General features: G+C 43.9%; 1 protein-coding gene across 1 annotated transcript; it reads left to right on the plus strand.

Annotated features, from left to right (window-relative positions):
- Positions 1 to 4,045: 4,045 nt before the first annotated feature.
- LOC146713834 (NLR family CARD domain-containing protein 3-like) lies at positions 4,046 to 10,883 on the plus strand. Its single transcript, XM_085450277.1, has 6 exons — positions 4,046 to 4,235; positions 4,632 to 6,420; positions 6,589 to 6,762; positions 7,081 to 7,254; positions 7,862 to 7,908; positions 8,778 to 10,883. Exons 1-6 carry the CDS (start codon positions 4,073 to 4,075, stop codon positions 9,299 to 9,301), a joined length of 2,871 nt encoding a protein of 956 aa, XP_085306403.1. The 5' UTR covers positions 4,046 to 4,072; the 3' UTR covers positions 9,302 to 10,883.
- Positions 10,884 to 16,114: the final 5,231 nt, after the last annotated feature.

Consider the following 16,114-nt stretch of genomic DNA (forward strand, 5'->3'; position numbering starts at 1 on the left):
GATGGCGTGGGGGAACAAAGGAGTTTTTAAGTCTGTTGGTTCTTGACTTTGGGAGAAGCAACCTGTCGCTGAATGGGCTCCTCTCAACAACAAACCGAGAGGTAAGCTGTTTATGTGCAATAATCCAAGCAGGCAGGAGCCACATGTTTTAAATGTAGCGTAGATTCTCTGCTGGGGGAAAACGTTTCATGTTCAAAGCTGTACACGACTAACACTGAAAAAAGCACCACAAGTTTGTGGTAGAAATGTAGAAATACTGCTGTACTTGATTCTCAGCTGCTGCTCAGTCTGTTCTACACCGCGGTGACTGCAGCTACTAGAACAAAGGACACCGAGAATGAACAATAACATTCATTTGCATAATAAATGAATATATATATATATATATATATATATATATATATATATATATATATATATATATATATATATATATCACACTCACATGAATACACTATCAGAGATCTACACCAACTTTGGCAATACTTTAATTCACATATACCTTACTGTAACTATTTCTGTTGTTTTGTTTCTGTTTTTTTTATATTGAAAAGGATTTATTCCAATATGAGGCCAAACATTGACTATTGAAAATGTTTATGATGAACTGCAAATTTACAATGATGCAATTGCAGAATTTGTCCTGGATAAAATATGTTTTATAAATGGACCCTTTTCTTTCCTTCTTTGTTTTACAGAGTGGAGACTTCTACCATTGATTTTATGTGCTGTCCCTGGGTGTGTTTGTGAAATCAGACAGCTGCAGTGATAATATAAGGGGTGTGTAACATTGTTTTCCTTTCTATATCAGTCAGCCTTCACCAGTACCAGTTTGGGGTTTCCGTGCAGTAGTCAAAGGAGCTTGGAAAGAAAAGCGTCTGAACTTCTTTAAGTTGCTTGAAGACGTTTCACCTCTCATCCGAGAAGCTTCTTCAGTTCTAAGGTCAAATGGTGGGGAGTCCCAGATTTAGACCCAGTGGGAGTTTCCCCCCAAAGAGGGACAAAGGACAAGGGACGCGACGAAGGCTGTCCAAATTCGTAGACTTCTCCACATGTAGCCAGCACATGCGTCCTCCTTCCCTAGATTTGAAGGATGGATCAGGGGTATCTCTCATGTCCCACCATATCCCAGCCGATTCCAGTTTTCCAACAATGGCGACAGCTATTACTCTTATTACTCTTTCTCGGTCACAAAATAAACTTTTAAGATATTTTCAGGCAACAATGTAGCTGTGTAAACTTCAAATATCTGCTTGGTTTATCAAGACATCACATATTTGTTAAAGTGCCTCTGATGTTTTTGGAGACGTGTGTTACCACCAGCTAGCCGGGGTTCAAGGCTTACTAAAGCCGGCGAGAATAGTGGACTAGTTTTCAGACCCCCACGGTCTTTCGCTTCTCAGGTTGAACGTGATTTATGAGTCATTCAGATAACTTAAAAACTTTATTGTTTGGCTTTTTTCAGTGTTTTATTTGATCCTGAGTAAATTGGTTTGGCTGAGACTAAAGTTAGAGTTTTCACACAGCTGAATAAACGTCAAAAAGAAAACTGATTAATCAGAAGTGTGAGATGGTAGAGAATTTACTCCAATGTCCTGTTATAGTTTAGATAGCAAGGAGCAGACAGCTGAGTTTTTTAAACTTCACAGAGACAGCGGTGATGCAAATCTGAATGCTAGACCATCCCATTTCATAGCCTCGAACTTCCAGCCTTTTCGGTCTTCGAGGACCAAGCCCACATAGACCGGGAAGGCTGGGTCCTCCGAAGGATGCAGCATAGGTTTTGGCCTCACTTCGAGGCAACTGGTCACAGTAGATGGCCGCCCCGCCCTGAGCCTGGTTTCTTCCTGTTAAAAGGGAGTTTTTCCTTACCACTGTCACCAAAGCGCTTGCTCACAGAGGGTCATATGATTGCTGGGTTTTTCTCCATTTGTATTTTTATTATTGTAGGGACTACCTTACAATATAGAGTGCCCCGAGGTGACGGCTATTTTGATTGATATTAATAAAGTTGAATTGAATACAGGTTGATTATTTACACTGTTGAATTCACAAAGGTCAAACCTCTAAATCAGCTAAATAAAATTCATAAATCCCACAAAACCACAACAAAACAAACAAACAAAACAAGTGATGGACTAGATAAATGCCAGTAGTTGCATATTTGCTCAGTTGGTGAGACCGACTATGAGTCAACACTATAGCCAAAAACTGAGGTATCGCTGTATGTGTTACATTCTTATCTCCAATGACTGTTATGTTTGTTCAGATCAGCAGCAAAAATGGATGAGGAGAAAAGGAAGCGATCTACATTCAGACAGTCATCCAGTGAGACTGAAGCCAGGTAAAAATGACCCGTATAGGGGACACACACACACACACACACACACACACACACACACACACACACACACACACACACACACACAGGGCGAGAGAGAGAGGGGGAGAGAGAGAGAGAGAGAGAGAGAGAACAGTGTCACTAACAAAAATTAGTTCTTACATTGTCTGTTCTTCTTTGTTATTTCACATGTTTAACTTTGGTCATTTTGGTCTTCAGTAATTTAATCTTAATTAAGAGAAACAGTCTGAAAAAGCATCAGTCCTTATTATTGTGTTTTGAGAAATAGTCAGTTTGCTGTTGGGTCATGCTGTTAAAGCTGATTAACCCTCTCAAGGCAGGCGTTGCCGATTTGCAACAGTTAAAAACTAACAACCTGATTACCCCACATACATATTTTATGGGTTTTTTTTTACTTTTTTTTAACTCAGAAGTACCACTGCAGGACTTGGTTGTGCATTTGCAACAAAAACTTAATTTGAGCCTGAGAGGGTTAAGAGAGCTTATAAAACAGACAATCCTATTTAAAGTTGAAGTTTCAGTAAGAGGAGAAAAATAAAGTGATAAAAAAACATCTCTCCTTCAACTGAAATGTCTTGTTATTCCTTACTGCTGAAATTGATGCTAAACTGTTTTCTGAAAAGTTACTCTAAGTAAGATCGTAAATGTCCCATTTGTGCTATTATATTGAAAGTCCTGACAAACAAAACTAATTAAGTAATGTCAATGTCAGTCCGTAAATAGATTATTCTTTGCCTAGTTCACAGTCTACGGCGTCTAGATCTGCAGCTCCCAGGAAGATTTCTTTAAAGAGTGACATTAACTTCTAACAAGTTTTGATCTCATAAAACTTTCTTTCCCTCTAGTTCACAGATGAGTACTGCTCCTAGCAAGATGTCCCTCAGGAGCAACAGATCCAAGTTCGAGCCAGTCAACTTTAAAGATGAAAGGTTAAAACAGAAATCCTAAATTTTGAACTGTGGTTTGAAATAGTTGAGTTTTGAACCATTTGTGACAATTTGTGAACATGGGTCTTTCTATCATAATTATAGTCATGAACATAGTCAGGGCATTTGTCCCTGTGAGGCAGTTAAAAGCAAACCTTAAGGATCTCCAGCAGTAGTACCAGGTGATCAGAAGTGATTCAAATTGGGTAACCCAGGTGGGAGAGCAGTTTGTGAAGGCCATGGATCGGGGACTTTTGGAGGCAAGTTCTGGCAAACGATGATGACTGAGGAAGGACAAGTAGGGGATGAGTGTTAATCATGTACCCAGGCAGCAGGGTTTGATCATATTACCTCCAAGATTCTGAAGGTTTTGAACACTGATGGTCTGCTGACACAGTGCTTCTGACTGACTTAATGCAGAATTGCCTGTTCAAATGACCTGTGTGCTGGAGTATGTGTATCCTGCTTTAAAAAAAGAGTATTTGGACTACAGTTACTCAGCTACCGCACTGCAAAACCGTATTTTAAAAGGCTTGAAGAGATTAAAAAGCTTCTATACATGAAGCTCCAATCAATTACCTAACCTCAGGTCCACCAGGGATCGTGTCTTAGACTACCATGACCTGGATGACTGAGAATCTATGCAGACAACTTATTGTTATGGAAAAACAGAGAAAAAATATCCATTATTGTGCTATAGTAATTAAATTAAGGTCTAATTTGTAAACCCTCCTACAGACCAGTAACTGAGAAGCCATCCACCTGTCCAGTTTGCAAAGATGTTATGAAGAATCCAGTTCAGCTCAGCTGTGAACACTGGTGCTGCAAACTGTGTCTCAGCTCAGACCTGGATGAGTCTGTGTCACCAGCAGACTGTCCTTGTCCTCAGTGTGGGAAGAAATCCAGAAAAACATTAAAACAAGAGAAAGACAAGGAGGGAGACACAGGTAAGCTTACATACTTAAGATCACTACTATCTCTACTACTGCAAAAAAAGAAAAAAAAAACTTGCTACAGACAAGAGTGAGTCAGTGTTGGAATCTTTTATTAAATTTAACTTTTAATGATAAAGTTAAGTTTGTTAGGGAGCTTAAAAGCAGTTATATTCTGAAAACATGCATTAAGTGCAAGAGTATCAGGGTTTTGCTAAGTTGGGTGCATTTATAAAGAACTTTTATACCTTATTGCTCATTTAAAGCAATCTGCAAACCAGTACTTAAAATGAAAAATGGAAGTCCCCAAATCAGGTCAGGAATTTCTTATCCTGCATTTTTCTCTGACCAAATTAAAGCGATCTGGTATTAACCACCTGAGCATCTTTGATGCGTTTCACTGCATTACAGGTAAAATTCATCTTTTAGAGGCAAAGAAGAAATTAAAAGAAGCAATGAAAGAGAAATATTCCTCAGTCTCTGAAGGTAATGGTGACAAGCCGAGTTCACTGAACAACATCTACACAGAGCTTCACATAACCACTGGAGAGAGTGAAAGGTTACGTGAAGAGCATGAAGTCAGGCTGCTCGAACATAAACGGATAAGACACACTTCAGAACAGCAAATAATCAACCTAAATGATGTGTTGAAACCGTTGCCTGATCAAGACAAACCTCACAGAACAGTTGTGACGAAGGGCGTCGCAGGAATTGGCAAATCATTTTCTGTGCAGAAATTCATTCTTGACTGGGCCGAAGAGAAGGCAAACCAGGATCTTGACTTTGTTTTCAGTCTTGCTTTCAGAGAGCTGAATTTGATTACAGGTGAGAAAAGCCTACATGAGCTCCTGACTTTATTTCATCCCACACTGTCTGAACTCAAAGATTCAGTGGATTATACCAAAACCAAGCTTGTCCTGATCCTGGACGGTCTGGATGAAAGCAGGTTTCAGCTGGACTTTGAAGGCATTAAGACTATAACATCTGTCAAGGAAGCAGCACCTGTGAGGGATCTCCTAGCAAACATCATCCAGGGTAACCTTCTTCCTGATGCAAACCTCTGGATTACTTCCCGTCCAGTAGCAGCCAATCAGATCCCTGCTGAGCATGTTGACATGGTGACAGAAATAAGAGGGTTCAATGATCCTCAAAAAGCTGAATACTTCAGGAAGAGATTTAGTCACGATCCAGATCTTGCTGACAGGATCATTAAACATATTCAGTCTTCACAGAGTCTCGACATCATGTGTCAGATCCCGATCTTCTGCTGGATTTCTGCAGTGTTATTCCAGGAAGTCTTTGGAGGAGATGTTGAAACTGCAATTCCTCAAACTCTTACAGAGATGATGTCACACTTCCTGTTTGCACAAACAAAGCGTAGAAACAGAAAATATGACAAGAAGGTTGAGACAAACAAAGAAAAGCTTCTGAAGACACACAAAGAATTTCTTCTGAAACTCGGCAAGCTTGCATTTGAGCAGCTGCTGAAGAGCAACCTCATCTTCTATGAGGAAGACCTGGAAGACTTTGGCATTGACATTAAAGAAGCCTCCATGTACTCTGGATTTTGCACCACAGTACTTCGTGAAGAAGAAATCATTTCCCAGAAAAAGGTCTTCTTCTTTGTACATCTGACTCTGCAGGAGTTCTTTGCAGCGCTCCACATCTATGACTGTTTCATAAATAATGATACCAGAGAGCTCAGCAGCTTCCTCGATCTAAAGAGCCAAGAACATACATTACTTGATCTTTTAAAGATGATGGTTGACAAAGTGCTGGAGAAGAAAAATGGTCACCTGGACTTCTTCCTGAGATTCCTTCTTGGCCTCCTGGTTGAACCAAATCGCAGAGTCCTTCATGGTCTGCTGCCTTCACCAGATCAAAGTCAAGATACTGAAAAGAAAATCTTGACTTACCTCAAGTCTATGCGAAGGAAGAACCTCTCTCCAGACAGCTGCATCAACCTTTTCCAGACTATGGTCGAGATGAGAGATCACAAAGTCAAAGATGAGATTCAGGAATATCTCGCACTGTCAGATCGTTCAAAAACAGAGTTGACTCCCCTGCACTGCTCTGCACTGGCCTACATGCTGCAGGCATCGAAGAATGATCTGGAAGTCTTGGACTTGAAGAGTTACAACACATCAGAGGAGGGCAGACGGAGGCTGATACCAGCAGTGAGGAGCAGCGGAAAAGCCTTGTAAGTTTTATTTCATTGTTATTTGTTCATCTTTAAAGCTGAATCAACAATACTGTTGAACAGGATATAATACAAAAAGAAAGGTACAAATCCTATCTGCCCCCAGTGGCAATTACATACTTATTCTTCATTTCTATTTAAATAAAAAAACCTTATTACCCCTTTTAGACTAGCAGACTGTAAAGTGACTGAAGAGTGGGTTGAGCATCTGGCCTTTGGTCTCACCTTCCCCTTCTCACCTCTACGACATCTGGACCTGAGCAACAATGACCTGAAAGATTCAGGAGTAGAGCTGCTGTGTAAAGGACTGTCGAATCAGTGCTGCAGACTGAAAACTTTGAGGTACATGTTTAAAATACCGTGCCATTTTACAAATAGATGGACAACCCACCAAACCAGCTGCAAGTTACAACTCAACTCTGTCCACAGAAAATGTTCTTTGGACAGTTTAAGGTTTTTCTGTCTAAATTTTTGAAAACCAACATCTGTTAATGTAAAATCTTTTTATTTATTTTGTTTTGAGAAATACTATAACCCCCATCTCAATCCACATAATTTTCTTGTGCTTGTAATTTATGCTTTCAATTTTACTACTGCTGATGTAGTTCTAAAATAACTTTTAAAACCTGCATTGATATATACCAAACATTGTTTTCTCAGGTTATCTGGTTGTCTGGTGACAGAAAAAGGCTGTGGGTTTTTGGCCACATCCATTAAGGCTAATCCTTCTCATCTCAAAGAGCTGGACCTGAGCTATAACCATCCAGGAGGAGTTGGGAAAAAGAAGCTCTCTGAGCTGAAGGATGATCCAAAATACAACCTCAGCCAACTCAAGTAATTTTAATTCTGGCCCTGTGTCATCCACTGTTTCAGAAACAGCCCCCAAATACCAAAGAGAAAAAAGGAAATCTCGGAACCTATGTTTGTATGGCTCGTTAATGTAGGTGGGCAGGTTAGCGGGTCAAACTGGAAATTTATTTTTGACCCTTAAACATTGTGTTTTTAAAAGAAATATTGCTCAGAAACAACACGCACACACTGCTCACTATTTTATCTTTGACATCTGTATCTACCTTATAAAGACACATATGCTCATAATTGCCTCTTGTGGCTCACTGGGAAAAAAGGCAAGCAGCTTATTAGAACTTGTGGTTTTTGTGGTTTAACACCTGTCAGTGCACAGCTATTTCACTGACCTTTCTCATAAGCGTTCCAGATCATGATCAAAGAGTGCCATCTTTTTGATTTTCTACAGAACTAAATATAATACTATTGAGCTATAGCAAAACTGCATGTTTTTTTATTATTATTATTATTATTATTATTATTATTAATGTCAAAAGCAACAATGAAAACATTTTTGTTTTAGGCTATAAATGGCATCTATAAATTTTGGCTATTGCTAATATGCTTCATCTAATTCTCAACTATATTTTTTCAGTTTTGAACATGGTGGACATCACCGGATGAAACCAGGATTCAAGAAATGTGAGTACCTGTGAAAATGCTTTTGACTGAAAGCTGTGATCAAGTAAGAAAGTGCAAACAGGATATTTATTTACTTAATAACCAATAATATCATACCACTCAGAAGTTTGAAATTAGTCATCTATGTTTTCTCTATTTTGTAGATTATTTAAAAAAAAGTTCCTACCGTCAACATTTTATGGATATAAAAAATAAACAAAAAAACAAAAAAAATAGGAGGTTTTCTACTTCATTGTTTGCATCACAGTTTTTGCACAGTTTAAAAAAATCTACATGCCTAATAAGCTTGTAGGAGTGCCCATACTCCTCTGATTGAAACTAATTTTATATTTCATTTAACTGCTAATCCTTGAAATTGAAGTAAATGTGACCCTCACAGAAATGTAAAACTGTATAATTTCTTTAATAAATTTATGAATAAATATAATAATGTGTTCATCATTTGCCTGACTGGGTTTTCTTTATGTAAATTAGATCATTTACCAGAAAATAAAAATAATAAAAATAGAAAGATTGAATTATTAATATTAATTACTCTGGTCAGGTCTGAACTGTTTAGGATTTACCTGACAAAGGTACATAAGAAAATGCAAATGTCCAGTGGCTTTGGGCATTAGCGGGTTTTCAACTTGTTGCTTTCATGTCTGAATGTTACCTGTGCTACTTGCACAGGTAACATTCAGACACGAAACCTGTCACTGTGACTGTTTACTGATGAGTTCAAGAAATGTAGAAGAGAAAAGAAAAGAATATTCTAACCCACATCCCCTAAAAGTGAAGGTGTGAAATTAAATTTTTTGAAAACCGCTTTAGATGATTGACCTTAGAAATCAGTGCTATTTGTGAATAAAGTGTTTTCTTACCTCCAGATGCCTGTGAGCTCAGTCTGAACTCCAGCACAGCTCACAAGAACCTGCTGCTCTCTGAAGGGAACAGAAAGGTGACCTGGGTGGAGGAGGAGCAGCCATATCCTGATCATACAGAGAGGTTTGATTGCTGTCAGCAGGTTCTGTGTAAACAGGGACTAAAAGGACGCTGTTACTTTGAGTTGGAGGTGTCAGAGCCCTTCTGCGTTGGGTTAACATACAGAAACATTGGCAGGAAAGGAGATGTTGATGCCTGCAAGCTGGGACAAAACAACAAGTCTTGGTGTCTGATTTGCTCTGATGATGGTTGTTTTGTTCAGCACAACAAAGAGAAGGTCTGTGTATCTTCTCAGTGTTTGCGCTCCAGTCGTGTCGGGGTGTATCTGGATTCGGAGGACAAAATTTTGTCCTTTTACAGAATTTCCTCTGGCAGTCTCGTTCACCTCCACACCTTCAAATCAACCTTCACTGATGTTCTCTACCCTGCTGTTGCACTTCACACTCATTCCTCTGCACTGTTTTGTTAGGTAACATTAAAAAAAAAATTAGAACTGCACTCAAGCAAACCACCAATGGTGAAGACATTTGGCACCAAAATGGTCAAAACTGGAGTTTCTCATTGAATTCTTTATGTACAGCATGGAGTTGCCAACATCTCGAAATAAAATGCTACATCGTAAAATAACATAAGAAAAATACACAATCCCCAAACACCTGTGGCAGATGGCCGCCCCTCCCTGAGCCAGGTTCTTCCAAAGGTTTTTTTCTGTTTAAAAGGGAGTTTCCCGTTGTGAGCAACTGGCTTGCTCAAACAGCTTCATCTGACTGTTGAGGTTTTCTCCATGTTCTTTGTATTATTGCAGGATCTTTACTTTACAAAAGCATAGTTTAAGTGAAGCCAATCAACAGCTGGTGAGCTTTCAGCAGTGCAACAATAGTTTTTAGCCAAAGTGTTGTGGTGTAGAAGTGTAGACACTCATTAACTGTTTAGGTACCTTTATGTGAACATAAGAATCCTTTTTAAAAGATCCATACATTACAAACAAATAACATAAATAACATAATTGGCCTAATTTACAGAATATATACAATAACTGAGTGTAAAACATGTAACAAAATCCTCATTATGAAACTTCACTGCATGAAGGTTTCATTACAGGCCAATTTCTGAGGTTTACTAGGTTTTCAGTTTTCTCTGATAATTGAACATCATTACCAAATGGAGCTCAGATTTTAAATTGCTCTCTCTGAAGCTGAGTTGAATTGTAAACTTTTCTGAGCTGCTTTCAGGAGGTAAATGTGAAATAATCAGCATGAAGCAGTTTGTACTTTGAGATGCATCTGTTCTATCATTAGATGGACCTGCTTTTAATAAATTCACATTTCTGCCACTGACAGACTGAGCCACTTCTATAGATTTTGTTGCATTGAAATAAGTAATTGTGCTAAAGTGATATGATTTGGTATGTAAAACTACAATTAATATGTACTTATAAATTGTATCTTAGAATTCCACAAACTCTTGCACAGCTTTTTTGTGTTTTGCCTTATGTCTTGAACAAGACCCATATTTTTCTATCTCACAGTTTCATCAAACTGCCCTAAAGTTAGCAGTTAGTATAAAACATTTCTACAGTAAACAATAAGAAGGTGACTTTTAGGATATTCGAACTATCTTCTTTCTAATTTTGATTATTTTTGTGCCGTCGAACTGTTTTCAGATTTGAGATCCAGAGCTGTTTGTATTTATTATTATTTTTACATCCATTGCTTATATTTGAGTTATTTTATTAGGTTTGAATGTTTTGCTCTTCTCTGATGACCATGCCTCACTGAGTAGAAATGATGACTTGTGACCAAAAAGAATCAGGATACGGTCCCTCTGTTAAATGCAGCTTTTTATTCTTTTTCTGTAAGTGATTGCAATACTAAACAGCCTGACGACCACAGTGTTGCAGGTTAGTGAATGTTTTCTTTACAGTGTTTTGGTTTCCTGCTTGAGGATCTGCTTCGTTCAGCGCCCCATACACAGCTCTCCCATCAGGTCATGGCATCCTGGGCCACAAACTACACCCTGGGACAGTGATACTATCAGATAATAAAGGAACTTTGAACTGCATGCTTGTTTGTGATGGATTTTTCTTTCCTATTGTTGGACTGATTAACACTTGGTTTCTCTGACTTCCTTGTCTAGCTGTTTTATTCAGTTCATTGTTACAAAGGTGATATAATAAAATACAAGCTCTACGATATAGCACCAGACCCTGACAAGATTCACACATACTAGCTAAGAAGCTAACAGCACCTGGCAGCACAAATTAACCAGCTGCTAGTGGAGAAGATGCACCCAGGATGCCCAACCAAAGAACGGACAGTCCTGATCTCCAGAAATGGCTAAGGTGAACTGCAATGACAAAAATCAGGGTATCAATTGGTCTTTGACCTCTGTGAAGAATCCACTATTCCAAGGTTTTTGCCAATGTAAGGATAAGTGCTCTGCAGTTGTTTCATTTAGCTGGATACTTTATTTTTGGTAGTGGCACAATACAGAATGTTTTTCGGTGCTGGCACCTGCCCCTAAACTTAGACTGAACATACTGTGGAGAACTTGACACAGCTGGGCAGCACAGTCCTCCACATCACCCATAAGTCATTGTCTTTTGTTGTTGTTGTAGCCAATGATGGTATTGATTCCTTTCCACACCTTACAGGTATTGCTTTATTGTAAAAATCAACATCAACATCAATGCGGATACCCCTTCGGCGCCAGCTTTGGGCTCAAGGCTGGAGCCGAACAAAAACTCCCTGATAACGACTGTGTGTTGACTGTTCTTCCCACTCTATGCAAGGCCACCTGGGTTGGCTGGTAGACTGTTTACTTAGCCTGATAGGGCGAAGAACACCGTCTCAGCTGAACTATGGACACGCACACACATACATTTACACTGATAAGCACTCACACATCCCCCTCCCCTTCCAATGCCTTCGATGCTTGTTGCCTCCTGGGAACACGAGGCGGGTCTGGGCCCGCGCTGGAGAGTCAGTGCAGTGGCAGGATGGCTGCTGTGTTGCCTGGGATTACTCTTTATCCTCTACCCAACCCTGTTGCTGGTCACGTGCTCTATAATGTTGTGATGTGGACATTTATGTGCTTTATGTGCAGAGGAGGGTTTTTTTTGTTTCCTGTTCTCATGCTGTCCTCCCATGAGCCCAGCATGAGTAGATGTCTCTTTTTTTCCTCTTGTACTTTCCCATTGTAGTGTACATTTCAGTGTTTTTTTCTGTAATGCAACCGTTCTCTGACTTGTATCCCCATGTGATGTATGTGTTGTGTGTGTCTGGTCGGGGAGCAGGTTCATTCCACTGCAGGGCAACCTGCCACTGCATGTGGCGAATAAAATTTGAACATGAACTTGTAGATTCCTTTCTATCTTCTTTGTATATCTTTTTATGGTTGAGGATTGCCTTGTGCCACTTGTGATCTAGGGTTTGTTATTGTGAAAACAGCGTACAGTCTTTGTAGATATGACTGTGTCTCTATAGAAGCTGATGTACTAAAATAAGCAACCTGCCTGCCAGTGTCCATTCTGTTCTTATCTGTTTCCAAAAACACATTCCAATCTGTGCATTCAAAGGAGGTCCGTAGAGCCTCAGTACCATCGGGTATCTATTTCCCTACCATAGGTTTAGCTGCAAGCTGTCTCTGCACACAGGGATTATTACAGGTCTGCAAAAACAAAACAAGTTATGGTCTGATCTGCCAAGTTTTGGTAAGGCATTAGCTCCATAAGTGTCTTTGACATTAGCATACTGCAGATCAAACGGTAGTTTGATGCTAACAAAGAGAGTGAAGCTAGTCAGAACTGAGGGGATTGCATTGTCAGAAGGCAACATAGTGTCAGCGGTTGGGTGGAGGCGAGGAAGAAGGAACCCAAACGCAGGGCTCGCAGGTAGGTGACGATTTATTATAAGGAGTGGATGAACAGAACAAAGGGAGAAAATGGCTGGCTGGACGACTGACTGAAGCACTGACTGACTAACTGAACATACAGACGGAGAGACAACATCACAATAACATCAATGACACGACATTGGACTGGTTGAACTGAGGGACATAAATACACAGGCTGAGTGATGAGAGATTAGAACCTGGTGAGTACACAGCTGAACATAATGAACTAATGATAAACGGGAAGAGGACGGAACATAATGCACATGGACCAAGGCTAACACAATAAAACAGGAAGTGGAACAGGCAGAAGATAAACAGTGAACGTGAACTGAAAATACTGGGTCACCGACCCAGGAACCCTGACAGTACCCCCCCTCCAAAGGCCGGCACCCGACGGCCAAAAGAGAAAGAAAAAAACCCCAGAACAGGGCGGGCGGAGGGGGCCCAGGACGGAGGGACGGAGTCCACACCGAGACAGTTCAGGTGGGCGCCCCCGTGGCCCGTGGCCGAGACGAGACAGTGCAGGTGGGCGTCCACGCGGCCCGTGGCCGAGACGAGACAGTTCAGGTGGGCGTCCACGCGGCCCGTGGCCGAGACGAGACAGTTCAGGGGGCCGACCGTGCGGACGGCAACGGCGACAGCACTGGTCCGGGGGCCGACCGTGCGGAAGGCAACGGCGACAGCACTGGTCCGGGGGCCGACCGCGCGGAAGGCAACGGCGGCGACGTGGACACAGTTCGGGAGGCCGGCCGTGCGGAAGGCAACGGCGGCCACTCAGGCGAAGGCGGTCCGGGGGCCGGCCGTGCGGAAGGCAACGGCGGCGGCGAAGGAGACGACGGAGCAGTTCAGGGGGCCGACCGCGCGGAAGGCAGCGGCGGCTCTCCAGTGTTAGGCGTGCTGGCCATGGCCTGGTGGGCACAGGACCAGACGAGGCAGGACCAGGCGACGACGGGGCCGGACCAGGCGACGGCGGGGCCGGACCAGGCGAAGCACAGGCTGGAGCTGCAGCAGGCGAAACAAAAGCCGAAGACTCTGAGGCTGGGCCAGACGAGGACGAAGACTCTGAGGCTGGGCCAGACGAGGACGAAGACTCTGGAGCCGGACCAGGCGGAGCAGAAGCAGATGCAGAGGCCGGACCGGGCGTGGGTGCAGCTGATGCAGAGGCCGGACCGGGCGTGGGTGCAGCTGATGCAGAGGCCGGACCGGGCGTGGATGCAGCTGAGGCAGAGGCCTGACCAGGCGAAGCAGGCGCGGAGGCCTCTGGCTGGAGACAGGCAGGGCCAGTAGGCGCGGAGGCCTCTGGCTGGAGACAGGCAGGGCCAGTAGGCGCGGTGGCCTCTGGCTGGAGAGCGGCCGGGCCAGTAGGCGCGGAGGCCCCTGGCTGAGGAGCGGCCGGGCCAGCGGGTGCGGAAACCCCTGGCTGAGGAGCGGCCGGGCCAGCGGGTGAGGAAACCCCTGGCTGAGGAGCGGCCGGGCCAGCGGGTGCGGAAACCCCTGGCTGAGGAGCGGCCGGGCCAGCGGGTGCGGAAACCCCTGGCTGAGAAGCAGGAAGGCTCACAGCTGGCTCTGGGTGCTGTGGCTGCAGGTCCGGGAACTGAACAGGATGGTAGACCGGCGACTGGGAAACAGGGGGCGACTGGACTGACTGGACAGGGGACTGAGCTACAGGAGGTGACTGGAGGACAGGAGGGGACTGAGCTACAGGAGGTGACTGGAGGACAGGAGGAGACTGGACAGCAGGTGAGGGAACTGACTGGAGGGAAAGCTGAACAGCAGGTGAGGGAACTGACTGGAGTGGAGATGCTAAGGGAGGAACAGAGGCAGGCGTGGCTGCTGGCTGAGCTACAGATTGAGCTAGTGACGGAGATAAAATTACGGCTTGGGCTCGTAAGGCTGGTGCCTGGGCAGGGGACAGTTCAGCTAATCTAACTAGGGATAGTGCGAGGGCGTGAAAGGCTGGGTCAGGAGGTGGATGAAGTGGTGAAGTAGCAGGTGGACCGGTTAGCTCCTCCAAGCCTCCAGGGAGGTCAAGCTGGGTTCTGGTTGCCCTCAACCTGGGCACTGGGACGGGCACGGAAGGTGGCTGGACACCAGTCACCCCCACCTGAGAAACAGAAGCGGGTGTGGAGGTAGACCGGGTCGCAGCTGCCCTCCTCCTGGGAGCTGGCACTGGTGTGGGCGTAGACTGGGCCCCTGTGCTGGTGGGAAATGGCTGAATACTGGGTGTGGAAATAGTGACGGTGTGTGTGTTACTGGCAGGTTTATTGGAGATTGTTCTGATTTTTCTGCCACCACTATTTACAGTCTTTGGGGGAGCAGAGCAGAACAAATCTTCCCAGTCCACAGAATCCTCCAGGAGGGAAACATCCCATGAATGAGAGATGGGTTTATTCTGCGTTTTAAGTGAATAATCAGATGGTGAGTGCGAAAAACAGTCACTGGACCATCGGGAGTGGCTGAAAGTAGTCCGTTCTATGGCGGCGTGTGCGCCGCTTTCTCTGGGAAGCGGAAGCGGCCGGGGAAAACAGCAGAGCCTCTGGCGCGGTAGCCTCCGTTGAGCCGAGGTGGGAGGCGTAGCCGTTGTGCCGCGGCGATGGTGGAGGTCCGGCGGATGAGGCGGCGGGTGTGGGAGCGAGGAGCGGAGTGGCGAGAGAGGGAGTGGCCGAAGCGCGGCGTGGAACGTCCACTCTCCACGGCAAATGCTCCGGTACAGGTGAGGCAGCAGGTGGGGGAACGCGGCGTCTCCGAGGCCCGCCCAGAGCCAAGCGAGTGCCCTCGAAGACGTGCTCTCGCTCCGCGAAGAGCCGCTGTCTCTCCTTGAGCTTTTCCGCCCACAAGGAGAGCGCTACCTCCTGCCGCTCGTAGAGGTCCGAGTCCGCTGGGTTCCAAACGTGTCTTCGTGGCACGGGTCGTGTCATTCTGTCAGTGGTTGGGTGGAGGCAAGGAAGAAGGAACCCAAACGCAGGGCTCGCAGGTAGGTGACGATTTATTATAAGGAGTGGATGAACAGAACAAAGGGAGAAAATGGCTGGCTGGACGACTGACTGAAGCACTGACTGACTAACTGAACATACAGACGGAGAGACAACATCACAATAACATCAATGACACGACATTGGACTGGTTGAACTGAGGGACATAAATACACAGGCTGAGTGATGAGAGATTAGAACCTGGTGAGTACACAGCTGAACATAATGAACTAATGATAAACGGGAAGAGGACGGAACATAATGCACATGGACCAAGGCTAACACAATAAAACAGGAAGTGGAACAGGCAGAAGATAAACAGTGAACGTGAACTGAAAATACTGGGTCACCGACCCAGGAACCCTGACACATAGCAGACACTGAGGACAGCTACAAGTACCTGGGAATCACACAGC

The sequence above is a fragment of the Copadichromis virginalis genome, linkage group LG3, assembly GCF_057382275.1.
Source record: "Copadichromis virginalis isolate Kocher_CV1m ecotype Utaka linkage group LG3, C_Virginalis_male_GT1.1, whole genome shotgun sequence".
In the NCBI taxonomy this organism is placed as follows: Eukaryota; Metazoa; Chordata; class Actinopteri; order Cichliformes; family Cichlidae; genus Copadichromis; species Copadichromis virginalis.